Source organism: Drosophila takahashii, chromosome 2L (genome assembly GCF_030179915.1).
Source record: "Drosophila takahashii strain IR98-3 E-12201 chromosome 2L, DtakHiC1v2, whole genome shotgun sequence".
NCBI lineage: Eukaryota > Metazoa > Arthropoda > Insecta > Diptera > Drosophilidae > Drosophila > Drosophila takahashii.
Genome location: NC_091678.1, coordinates 13,155,706 through 13,167,954, shown reverse-complemented (window position 1 = coordinate 13,167,954; position 12,249 = coordinate 13,155,706). Strand labels below are relative to the sequence as shown.

At 37.7% G+C, this 12,249-nt stretch overlaps 2 protein-coding genes across 2 annotated transcripts in view; one reads left to right on the top strand and one right to left on the bottom strand.

Annotated features, from left to right (window-relative positions):
* uif (sushi, von Willebrand factor type A, EGF and pentraxin domain-containing protein uif) overlaps positions 1–8,955 on the bottom strand; it is a 34,719-nt gene extending 25,764 nt beyond the window's left edge. Inside the window, exons 1-2 of the mRNA XM_017159183.3 lie at positions 8,852–8,955; positions 7,381–7,639 (exon numbers count right to left, since the gene is read on the bottom strand). The gene's annotated coding sequence lies outside the window, so the exon portion shown is untranslated. The remainder of the gene's footprint in view (positions 1–7,380; positions 7,640–8,851) is intronic.
* Positions 8,956–11,581: 2,626 nt separating this feature from the next.
* Positions 11,582–12,121, top strand: LOC108069192 (essential MCU regulator, mitochondrial). The gene has a single exon (XM_017159179.3). It carries the CDS (start codon positions 11,652–11,654, stop codon positions 11,847–11,849), a length of 198 nt encoding a protein of 65 aa, XP_017014668.2. The 5' UTR covers positions 11,582–11,651; the 3' UTR covers positions 11,850–12,121.
* Positions 12,122–12,249: the final 128 nt, after the last annotated feature.

Genomic DNA, 12,249 nt, shown 5'->3' with positions numbered 1-12,249 from the left:
TTGCATGCGAATGAAAGGCTTAAAGCCCAAAAAAAAAGGAAAAACAACAAAAATGTTGAATAAAAGCCATTGAAAAGCGGCTTAAACCCCGCAGACAGGTCTTGGCGGCTTTTATTGAAGAAAAAAAGGCAGAAAAAAATAATTTGCAAGTAAGCTAAGACTGCACGCACCACTCTTTGCTAATTAAGAAAAATAGCGATGCCAACCAGGTCTTGTTTATGTTTATTTCTCTCGACGCTCAGAAATCACAAATAATTAAAATACTAATATAAGCAAAAGGGCAATGAATTATGCAATGCGTGGTTTTCCTTTGCCCGGAGTCTGCAGTCTGGGTTTTCTTAGTTTAAAGTTGAAACTCCAACCGCAGTTCAGCAGCTGCTGCCTGAAAAGCCGCAAGCTGTAAGTCGCAAGTCGCAAGCCGCATTTTTTGTGCAATTAGTTGACTATGCGGTTTGGCCCAGAAAGCAACTTGCAGCCGTCAAACAGCTAACTTGTTCGATAGCTAACTGTTTTCGTGCCTATTGTTGTTTTTACTCTTTATCCACTTGGCCAACAGCAAAGGCTTTTGTGTGTGTGGGTGCAAAAAGCCAAGTTAAACTGAAGTCAACTCGGGTCTAGGCTGCGCCAGCAGTAGCATTCAACGGAAAGGCGCCAAAAATTATAGAGATTTACCCAACATTTATTTACTTAGCTGTTTAATGAAGCGCACACAAATACACAAAAGCAACAGGAAAAGGGGGCGGGGACGTGGGCGTTGGTGGGAGGCTTTGACCCAACCAAAGACAGCATTGTCATTAGCTGATTGTGAAGGTTAAACCTCATCACTACTCACATTGGCTGTTTGTTGAAGATTCATTAATATTAAATATTTAAATTTACCGTTAAGATAATACAAAAAATCAGTGGGAACTTGTAAAAAAATCACTTACAGCTAGAAGCAATTATTTTTGGCATTACATTTCAATTCAAGAAGCTAATTAACACATTACCTAATTTTTTTTTTATAGCTTTTAAATTTTTTTTATTAAGTTAGAGATACTCAGAGATATTCAACGTTGAATAATTTAAATAACTCTTATATTAAAAATTTTAATTAATACTAAAAAAATGATCTTCAACCGACTTAACGGTACACATATAACTGTAATACCTTCCACTTATTTATTTTCTTGATTGATAGCCCCCGCGGGGATAATAGAAGAAGTCAACACCCTGGAAAATATTTGGCCAGAAGCTTATATAATCTCAGCTAATGATGGAAACACGAACGAAGTCGAGAGGCTTACGAAGAGTTAGCGAACACCATTTCGCATTCTTCACTTAAACTGCAAACTGCAACCGATTGCATACGCCATATGCAAATGTTGGCTTGGCCAATAAGTAATAAAAAGAAAGAAATAGTAAAATGACCACCCATTTAACATGTAAATAAGCAAAAGACAGACGAGAGTGAAAGGTTTTGGAGGCAGGTCTATTTGATTTAGAGTCTGTATTTTATTGCCCATTGATTTGGCTTGGATATCGGAGTGTCTTTCTTAAGCTCATCGTTTCGAAAGATTTACCAACAAATTAGCATGAAAATGGGCGGCATGGGAAGTCGTTTAGTATGGTTTTTCGTAACTCCCATGACTGATCAGTCGAAAGATAGCAAATTAAAATTTATTCAATAAGCTGATTGGCTGGTTGGTGAATCCCAATAATCCCAAAAATAAGGTATCATTCAAGGTAATTGTGCAGTAACTAAAATAACTTCCAAAAACGAAAGACTTAGGCAACGAACTTGACAGCCTCCGGACAAGAGAACCACTCATCATCACCATCCCGCATCGAGGGAGAACAAAAGAGTTGGGCAACCGAACATGAAAAACCTTTTCCATCCGCATCGAAGCTGTGAGTTTCGCAATCGCCATCGAACGGAGAGGGGAAATCTTCAGAGCCAGAAGTGTGGAGAAGACTCATGGCTGCGTCGGTCGCAATCAAAATTCAAATATTTTCTGAGCACACACATGCATATATGCAAAAGCCAAGCGAATATCAACAAGAAAACTGAGCGATCTGTGACCGAAACCGGTTGCCCATTGATGGCACCTTCGACATTTAGCCAAGCTAAATCAAAACGAATACGAATACCTTAAAATGATGACTAAGTTGAGCAAATGGTAAAAGTCAAACGGGGTACATAATTTCTGTTGAACTTTTTGTGCCGCTGGTTTTTGATTTTCGATTTTGGTGATTGGAAATGCAGCTGCTGCCGGTTTGTTTGCCTTTTTTGGAGAGAGACGACGGCGTTTAAGTTTTCCATTTCCCATTGGCCACCACCATCTTCTTCTTCTTCACACGAGAGCCCACTGTTTTCCAGTAAAGCTAAGTCGGGGACTTTCACTTGCGCACTTGTCTGGGGAGCATTTTCAGTGTTTTTCGTTGCTAGTTTTCCTTTTGTTTTTCGTGTTTTCCTCGCTTATGCCAATATTGGCCACACAAATCGATGTTGGCCAACCGGAGGAAAACACGTTTACAGTTTTTTTTTTGTGCGCCGCCTGCCCAACTAATGACCAAATATTATTTTACTTTGATTTCTTTTGGCCTGAAGGTCAATTGGTTTTTACCATTTCTTACAAATTGAGTTGGCTTTTCGGTGTCAGTCGGCTGTTGTTGGCGTGGCCAAGGAGAGGAGGTTATGGAGGAGAAACTGGGACAAAAAACGAGGATCAAATGCTTATAGAGAGAGTCTAAGCTCTTAAGTGAAGTGGTTAAATGAAATGGAGAACCGCTGGGACTTCAATGTCTTTCTTTAATTCGATGGGTGATCGAGCATCAATTGAGATCGGTTAGAGAAACATTAATCATGCGGCCAGCAATCAAGCAGATTAGATCAATCTGGACTAGACAGGTTAATGTATAATAAATACAGCATTGGTTTCTTTTAATTTAATGGAAATTGAAACTTTTTCTTGAGAAACTAAAGTGATTTGTCCAAACTAGTTCTTCAGATTGAACTCATTCAATAAAATAATTTAAATTCATGATTTGAAAAGAAATAAATAAATCATTATTTATTAATAAATACTATTTCAGTATTTATATATTTTATTTAATGAATTTCATTTACTAAAACTCCTCACAATGTTTATTATAATTCCCAAAAAAGATATAAGAACGCGGCATATTTGTTTGTTCTTTCATCAGACTCACTCTCATTGGGTCTTTAAGCTTTCCATAATCCAACCGACCGTTATGGAACTCCAAAGAAAAGGAGAGACACTCAAATAAAACCAGATTTTTATGTAAATTTATGTTCTTTCGGACTTCGTGATTTCTTTTCCCTCTGGCTGCAGCTATTGATCTCTTGGCTCAACATAAAAATTTGTGTTTAATTTCGATGGTCAGGTAGCCGAAGACGGAGCCGCAGGCAGCAGAGCTCGGGGAGATCGGGGAGCAAAAACCAGCTGGGCAGCTGGGACCCAATGAACTAGTTTCGGGCTTGTGGCATGTAAGCTGTTTTTTGTTGTTGTCGTTTTGTTTTGAATGCTTTGGTATTTGGGTTACATGAAATGTTTGTGGCCAAAACCAATGGGACTTTAATGGCTAAGAGAATAAAATCGTCTAATGAGCTATGAAGGGCTGCTCTGTGGTCAATCTATTGGTCACTTAATATTATGGCTGAGTAAAAAGTGAATTAACTTGTTTTCATTTTCCCATCGAAACTCTTTTCCAGGCAACTGAAACTTTTCACCATCCTCATATTTGTACTTATGTATCTTTTTCGGGTAACTTGCCACCCCCAACTTCAGCGGCAAAAACAATCATTTGTTTTCATGTACAACAGCCGAAGAGCCGTCGAAAGCTGGGCACAAAATGGTCAAGTGATTTCCACTGGCCAACACTTTCACAAGCTAAAAACAAGAAATAAAAACGCCAAGAAACGTTGCGGGGAGCTCCGAAGTGGGTGAAGCGGGCAATTAATATTTAATTCGTAAATAGACAAGGAAAAGTTTTGTTTTTCCAGTGCCTCAAGCTGATGGTTTTGTAACTGAAACTACTGAATGACTTGCTCGAGCGAAGAAGTCCAAATGCTGAAATGTGCAATCGGCCGCTCCCCGGCAGAAAAAAAACAAAAATACACCCACCGAAATGCCAATATGAAGTCAACAACAGGTTATAAAAAAATAACAACCACGGGAATGATGGCACGCCCGTCATATCTTCAAGTGCTATCAAAACAGACGAGAAGAAATTGAATCACCGAAAACAACGACAAGGGATTTCTCTAACAATAAATTGGGAATTTAATAAATTTCTATGAAAAATACTGGGCTACTAGAAAAAAGTATTGGGATTTCATAAGCAGCGATAACAGAAGCAATAAAATACGAATTTCTCTAACAATAAAGTGTAGAAATTAAATAAGGCAATTAATACATTATTGTGAACAAAAAATAAGCCGCAAAAACATAAATTATAAAATATTTTTAGCTCCTACAATAAAATTTGTAAGTAGATACAATAAAGAGTTCAGTACTAAATTGGATGCTTCTATTGCACAGTACAAAAAAATTAATAATACCATTAATAAGCCATGACAAGTGAGTCTCGAGAAACCTTGCCCAAGAGTATCACTGTCGTATCAGTTTCTTACTTTTCTGTTTTGGCTAGCGAATTTTTGAAACCGAAGACGTTAGCTGCGTGGCTCGAAGAAGCGCAGTCGTCAAGAATGCAGCCAAAAAGGCAAGAGCAGCCAAGCCAGAAAACAGGTTAAGAGAACTCTGAAGTATGCACACCAAAGTCAAAAGTCAGACAGTCGGGGGATCATTGTGTTTTTGGGTATGTATGCGGTGTGTGTGCGGCAGTCATGTGAATAATATTTTGAAGATTCGGCAGCTCAAAAGCACAGACAGTCGGAAAGTGAATGGTGGTGGAGGAGAAGTCTTAGGAGAATTGCAAACTAGAAGATGAGACTTGATAACTTGGCTCGATTATAAAAGCGGAGCTTTCTGCTGGGCATTTCTCTATAGTTCAGTTCAGCTCACTAAGCTTGATCGCCTTTTTTTTTCATTTTTAACAATTGTCGACAATGACAGCGTCAAATGGTTTTTGTTTTGCTTCGCTTTTTCCCGGCCAGTGAGCTACGCTTTTCCACACAATTCTCACAATTAAAAAGATAAGAAGACAGAAAACAGAAAACGCACACACAAACCGAAACATGAAGATGGAGAAATAAAGAAAATTTGTGGCAATTGTAACTAATCGACGAGCAATGGCAGATGGCGCCGTGAAAGCGCCCACCTTGGAAAACTTATGAAATTGTCAACTGCTTTTCAACATGATTAAGCTGCTTTTTGCTTTTTGCCGCAGACTCAGAGAAATAGAGAGCGCCGAGATGACCATTAATTCGCTTTTAGAATGAGTTTGGTATTTGCTGGCACTTTCACTGCAGCTGAGACGGAAGTTGAGAATTTAAAAAAAATAGAAAAAAGGAAAACAAAATTGAAAATCAAGATCCACAAAAACCAAAACTTTCGTTACCGAGAAAGAGTTGTTGATTAGAAAATTATTGACCCAATCAAATTGTTATAATTATTTAATGATTTGATGGACGCTTGACATGCATCTCTCTCTATAATAAGTTTCCTCGCATTTCGGAAAAGATCTAAAACCAAGGCATGATGGATCTCTCTTAAGATTAACACAGACAACGCCCCAACATTCCTTTTTTTTTTTGGTTAATGGCCAACTGACACTTGATCTGTGGCAGGAGATTTGTCATTCATGTGAACGACTCGGAGGATCCATCAGCCCTAAACTAGACTCATAATGAGTTTTCATCTGACTTCTCGCACTTTCAGTAAAGATTTGGAAATGGGAGTTTACCTGTGAATTAATTCCTGGATATAACCATTGTTATTGTGTTTTTTAGGGTGCGTTTCTTAGTCTATCTACCTGTGGCATCAGCTGCCAATTATCAACCTTCGAAAAAGGTCGAAGAATTTTATGCTCAACTCGTCATAGACCCAATAATAGATGACTTTTCGGCGTTTCTCTCAGGGTTTGATTCCTGCGAAATGGGGATTAGGTCATCCAAAAAGAATTCAAATCTCTGGATAGAGAAAATGTAATCCCTTGGTTTCACTTAATCTCCTTAGATTTTAGTATGTAATTTTATAAAAACACTCACAAATCAAAAGACTTAGGCAACAAACTTGCAATCACTTTTGAAGCCTGCAATCTATACTTAAGTCTTTAGACACAACTTCCGTTTCGATACTACGAAATAAAATGCCAATATTCAAATTATGACTAAGCCATAGCGACTTTAGCCATAAAGCACGCGCTAAAACAAGTTTTACTTGTTTCGATACTTTTTGCCAAGTTATGGAAATGACTTAAGTAGAACTCATCTCTGAAGAGATTCCTTAATCATGGCACAAATTTCCATAAAGAAACGAGTTTATTTATATTTGCCAAATAGCTTTTTTTTTGCCAAAAACTGAAGAGCAAACAGAGCATTTTTGTGGGTTGTTTACAGATGTGATGAGAGGGTTTTTGTGGCTCTTGGTCTTGTACGTCATTTGTTCTGCTTTTCACTTTGAGTTGAGTGAAATTTTCTACAACTTCTATGGTTTGTTTCGGTTTCTGTTATTAAGCAACAACAACAGCGCGCCGAGTGCGTCTTGAAATTGAGGTTAACTGTTTGGGTAGCTCTCGCTTTTCGTCTCTGCGATGGAGTTTTTCGGGGGTTCCGGGGAGATTTCGAGAGACTTGGCCTTTATTGAATGAATGTGACAACAAAGGGGAGTCAGACACGGCCGACAGACAATCGAAGCTTTTTTTGGGTTTTGTTTAATAGAAAGTAAAAGAAATTGTTCTTATTGTTGTTGTCGCTGGGGTGTGCTACTTTTTATGGGTAAGTGGGAATCTATATTGAAGTCTTTATATGGCCCATAGCATAACCACACTCGATACAGTCGATTGTTATGCTCAATCAGCGGAATCAATCAATTATTTAAATACAATTAAAGCGATGTTTAATTGCAAATCGTTGGATAAAACGAAAGCATGGCATTGTTTATGGATTGGATATTTGTTTATAATCGAATATTTGCGCAATGACTGATGTCAAAATGAGGCGTGTCTTCGAAATTGATTTTTACTTAATTATTGCTCATTGATTGATAGTTAAAAGTTTTTTTTTGTTGTGTGGAATGTAATGATGTCAGCTTGAAGGCAGAAGAATATAACGTCATCAATATATTCTCCCTTAAACTTTTAAGAAATTATAACCCAACCGATATTATTGTACATTTAGCTTGGCTTCCATTCGAAACTATTTTACTTATCCACTCTTTTCCGGCTTATTCGCCGCCATTTCAGTATGCAACTCACCTCTTATAAATGCAGCTGTAGCTTTGTATATAACCACTATATAGGTTCGATATTTATCGTTCGCGAATGCTTAGTATTCCAATTTATGTGGCATGTCAGCTGGTTATCCTTGAGGTCAACAAAAGCGACAACAACGACGACGTTTTTTTCCCTTTCCCGACAACGGCGGTGTCAGTTTTTTTATGGCAACTCTTTGGTGCTTTTTTCTTTTTATTTATTTATACTTTTTTAGCGGATAATGGACAAGGCCAGTGTTGCACTGCAGGGAGATATTTAAGTTGATTAAAAGTTGAAACAAATAAAAGCTAAGATAAATGAAAACGCGTCACATAAATGTAATTTATGGTTCGGTTCGGCTAGTCGGACTATCTATAGTTTGGCTAATGGGGTTGGGTCTGCTTAATTATGCATGCCGTGAAAGAGATCCGAAACAAGTTAACCCGAGAATTCTCGTCACGTCTTCGAAATGCGTTGGGAACATTTTGGTTTTGAGCTCACCAAAAATGTTCGAAGAAATATTTATGATAATTAGGTGAAAACCTGGTGGGGATAGGCCTGAAAGAATTCTGAGTTCTGAGATTGAAAAGTCAAACAAGTGACTTAGGAAAGAAACTTTTTGTAGCTACTTCTTCTGGTGGTAACCCCTCAACTGCATTTTTGTAGCCCTTATTATTATATTTTTTTGGTAATTTCTTTTGGCCATTGCGCAAAACACTTGTTGGCCAGTTTCTGTTGCCAGTTGCTGGATCTTTTTCCCGTATGTTTGTTATTTCTACCCGGTTAATGGGAGCGTAAATGCGCAGATGGCATGTGAAGTGAGTACCAGAGTATGTTACTCCCTGTGGATGGACTACTTACTCACACAGGTAGTCAAAGACTAATGTCAGTTAGCCAAGTAAAGTGCAAAAGGCACAGACAAGTTAATGGACTGGTAAAAACCGAACGGCTCACGATAAAAAGAAGCAAAGAAAAAAGGAAGAACAAATTATACTGGAAGTTCAACTAACTCGGTTATAAGACACTACAAATAAACTTCCTAGCTTTTAATATTTAATATAAAATATTAAAAAAATATTTCATATTTTTTATTTGGTAGAACTTGCTAAGAAATTGTTTAACTAATTGCTGATATCTGTTTTTCTTTTATTAATTGTTATTTATTTATTCACAGATTTTGTAGATTAGTCCTCAAAGTTGCAGTTAATCCATTCCACTGTATTTTTTAGTTTAAAATTCCTTTCAGTTTGCTCATGAAGCACACACGATCCAAGCACGCGCCTCCATTAAAATGCACAGAAATCCTTTTTCGCTAGCCAACAAACAACACACATAGGCACTCGGATCAAACACAAAACAATCGAATAAAATCCAGTTTCGAGGCAAATACATTCACAGGCTGCAGCACAAGCACTTATTGTTATAGGACACAAAGAGATCTGATCTCAGAAAATCCGGGGAGCGTTTACTGTACCATGTACTGTACCACACGAAGGCCAAACTCAGACTGAAACTTGTTCAGCAAAATCAACGCGGCCTGCACCTGAAGTTTCAGTCCACGCACACACACTCAAAGACCACAAGACACGACAGCAAAAAAGGTAAGAAAAAGGCGAAGAGCGGGCCAGAAAAACAGAAAACCGAAAAGAAGGTAGAGGTAGAGGCGATCGGCAATAGGTAGAAATGTAAGACTGTCGAGGGAAGTAAAACAGCTCAACGTGCCCGTTTTACAGATTTTCCTATGGTCTCTTGCCTTCTCTATAGAGACTTCTTAACGGCTTTCGTTCGCTCACACTCACTTACTCACTCACTCACTTAGAAAACCCCAGTCGATTCGATACATACACTTGTCTAGAGTCTAGAGTTCGGGTTCGCCGCAGCCTCTTAACGTCCACAACGCGCCACAGTCGAAGGCATACTGAAGCCCCGAAAGCTTCCGATTTCTTCAGTTTCTATATGAGAGTTTATCGGTCGGTCGGTAAAATAAAACAACAAAACAGCCGGCATACCGATCGTTATTCGCCGCCGTTAAAATCGGCCGAAAAACAGCGGCTCGGTAATCTTAGCCGGCACTGCGAATTCGCCGCAGAAATGCTACCTAAGCCAAAGCCGATTTTTGGCCAACTGCGTGGGTTGCAGCGCCTCGAGAGGATTAGTCTCGCCGTCCTTGTTTCTTGGGAAAATGTTGTTTTTAATTGCCCAGGACATGTGCAATTGTAGGAGAAGTAGCTGGGTTTTACCCGCCCATCGGATCCATGGGTTGCTAACTGTTTTCAAACATTCGCGCGCAACGGAAGCGGTAGGCGAACGAAAGACTCAGGCAACGAACTTGCTAAAAGGGTTTACCAATAAACTAGAGTGGGCAATAAAAGTGGGATTGTTACAAATATCCCTTGAGATCCTTCGATCCTTTATTGTTTGGCCATCAACGTAGATATTATATTTGTGGTTCCTAGACGCCTTTTTAATATTAAAAAAAAATTATTTAAATGGAACAGGAGAACCTAAAATTATTAAATAAAATGATTTTCATTCCTTCCCTATCTACCAAAGGGTTAACCTACAAAATATATGTTTATAGTATGAACTCCACATACAGGAAAAAGAGTAGTAAAAATAAATATCTGCAAATTGAATTTAAAGATTTCGATTATATATTTACATTATATAAAAAAAAACGTAATATTTAAAATAAATCAGTTAAAATATTTTAATATTTCCGTCATACAAAAAATATTTAAATATTAAAACATTTTAAAATTTACTATTATTTCTAAATTTAATATTTGCATATTACAATAATTAAAAACAGCAATAAGGTAAAATATTTAAATTGAATATGAAATCTTTGGATTTACTACGTTTCTTTTGTCAGTGTAGTAGGCCATACCCTTTGGAATCCTTTGGCACTCCTTGTCTGCTACTGTTCTTTTATTGCTGTTTACTGACCTTTCTTTGCTCATTATTTTTATTACTTAGCCATACTACCCTCATTGAGCCATAAACTGTGTAAAACGTGCGAAATGCCAAACGGAAATGGAATATACTAATGGCTAACGAAAGACTCAAAGAAACCTGCCCTAAGAAGTAGTCATAAAAACAGGGTTTTTGCACGCAGTTTTGGAAAACTTTCTTATGCCATCTTTTGTTGTCCTTTTCCATTCTAGAGGTCTCAAAGTGGAAAGAGGGTATTTAATATTACGTCACTTCTGTTCACTACTTGGAACAGCATACTTTTTCCTAAATCATTTATAATGAATTGCATAGAACATGTGTTGTTTATGGCAGGGAATTTCCCGAGGATTTCTGTTTAAAGGCATTGCTGAAAGAGGAAAACAACAGGGGCTTATAAAGGTCTTTGATGACTACCCTAAACTGACGGTAAAAATAGACGGAACCAAATAAATAAAAATTTTATTGTAATCCTTTTTAATTATTTCCCCCAAAAACATCCCAATGATGACTTAATGAGACTTTTTTTAAGTTGATATAAATATACGGTTGCAACGGAAGTTTACTAATGCTGGAATTCCGGAACGAAAATCACCGACTAATCTTGATCGAGTGCTCTGACGCCAGCTAAGATCTTTATCCAATCAATAAGCATGATTAATTATATTTCTACTACCATTCCTTAGGTAACAAAAACAGATGATTAGAAGGAAAACATTGAAACAACTGATTTCTGCAACTGCAATCCACACATAAACAAAAAAGGGAATAATTACATGGTATAACCTTTCATTAGAGTCGCAACAATCCATCTTCAAAAGGTTCTTTGTGAGTGTGATTAAAACCTTTTTGGTTTATGGGAAGTGAAATAAAGAGAGGATTCTTCTTTGTTGATTTTAAAATGTTAGATAGGGAAATGTGAGGAAGTGAATATTGTAATTACCCATTTTAAAAACACAATTACGTCCACCTTCGACCATTCTTTCTACGCTCCGCTAATCAGCAAACAAGTACACAAAACACTTCTGCAGGTCAAATATTAAAATGAAAGACAATACCCTTCCTTAGACGGAAACGTAGACGACTGAAAGCCAATTGCAGAGGGACAATCAGACGGTTGACAAAATCAGTCGGTTGAGCCAACAGAACGGAAGTCCCATATAGGGCGCACACTCCAAAATATTTCGAAGAGGGTTTTTGGGTCCGAGTTTAGGTTCTGGGGCGTGCCTGTCCGATTTTGGCCAGAGAAAGTCTTGACATTTCCATCAGAATAATGTTGTATTCGATTTCCCAACACAGCTACCTAAATAGATGTATCAAAAATGCCTCTCGATGACGATTTCAGTGATTTTAAAGAACTGCGTAAAATGCCGAAGAGAAGCACAAAGTACACAAATATTGCTATTATGGTTTCTGTAATACCTGGCATTTTATTGGGCGGCTATATGGGCAAGAAGTTGGCCCAGTTCCTTGAAGTATTCGATCTGTACGCGCCCGATATCGTGGAAGATGATGATTAGAATAACCATGGCACAGATTGATCGAAGACTTGGAAAAACTAAAGAATTTGGAGCAAACCTGTGCACATCCTGTTCGTAAATATGCTAATGGGCCACATCAAACAGGCCAAACGTGAAGCTGCTAGGCAAAGAAAACGTATCGCAAACAACTGACCAGACCGGTAACCAAAATCAAATCGGGATACTAAGTCCATAAGATCAAGTAAATCATAATTATTCCATCGACTTCAAAATCAAACGAGTTTATACCCATAAATATACATTTTTTAATATTCATGGTTTTTATAAATTAAAGATTGGTTCGTGTAGAATGTATACATTTCCTCGGCTTAAAGAACAAATCTCAAATGGTTTCTTATCTTTCAAGTGTAGGTCAGACACTTAAATAATTTTTAATTAC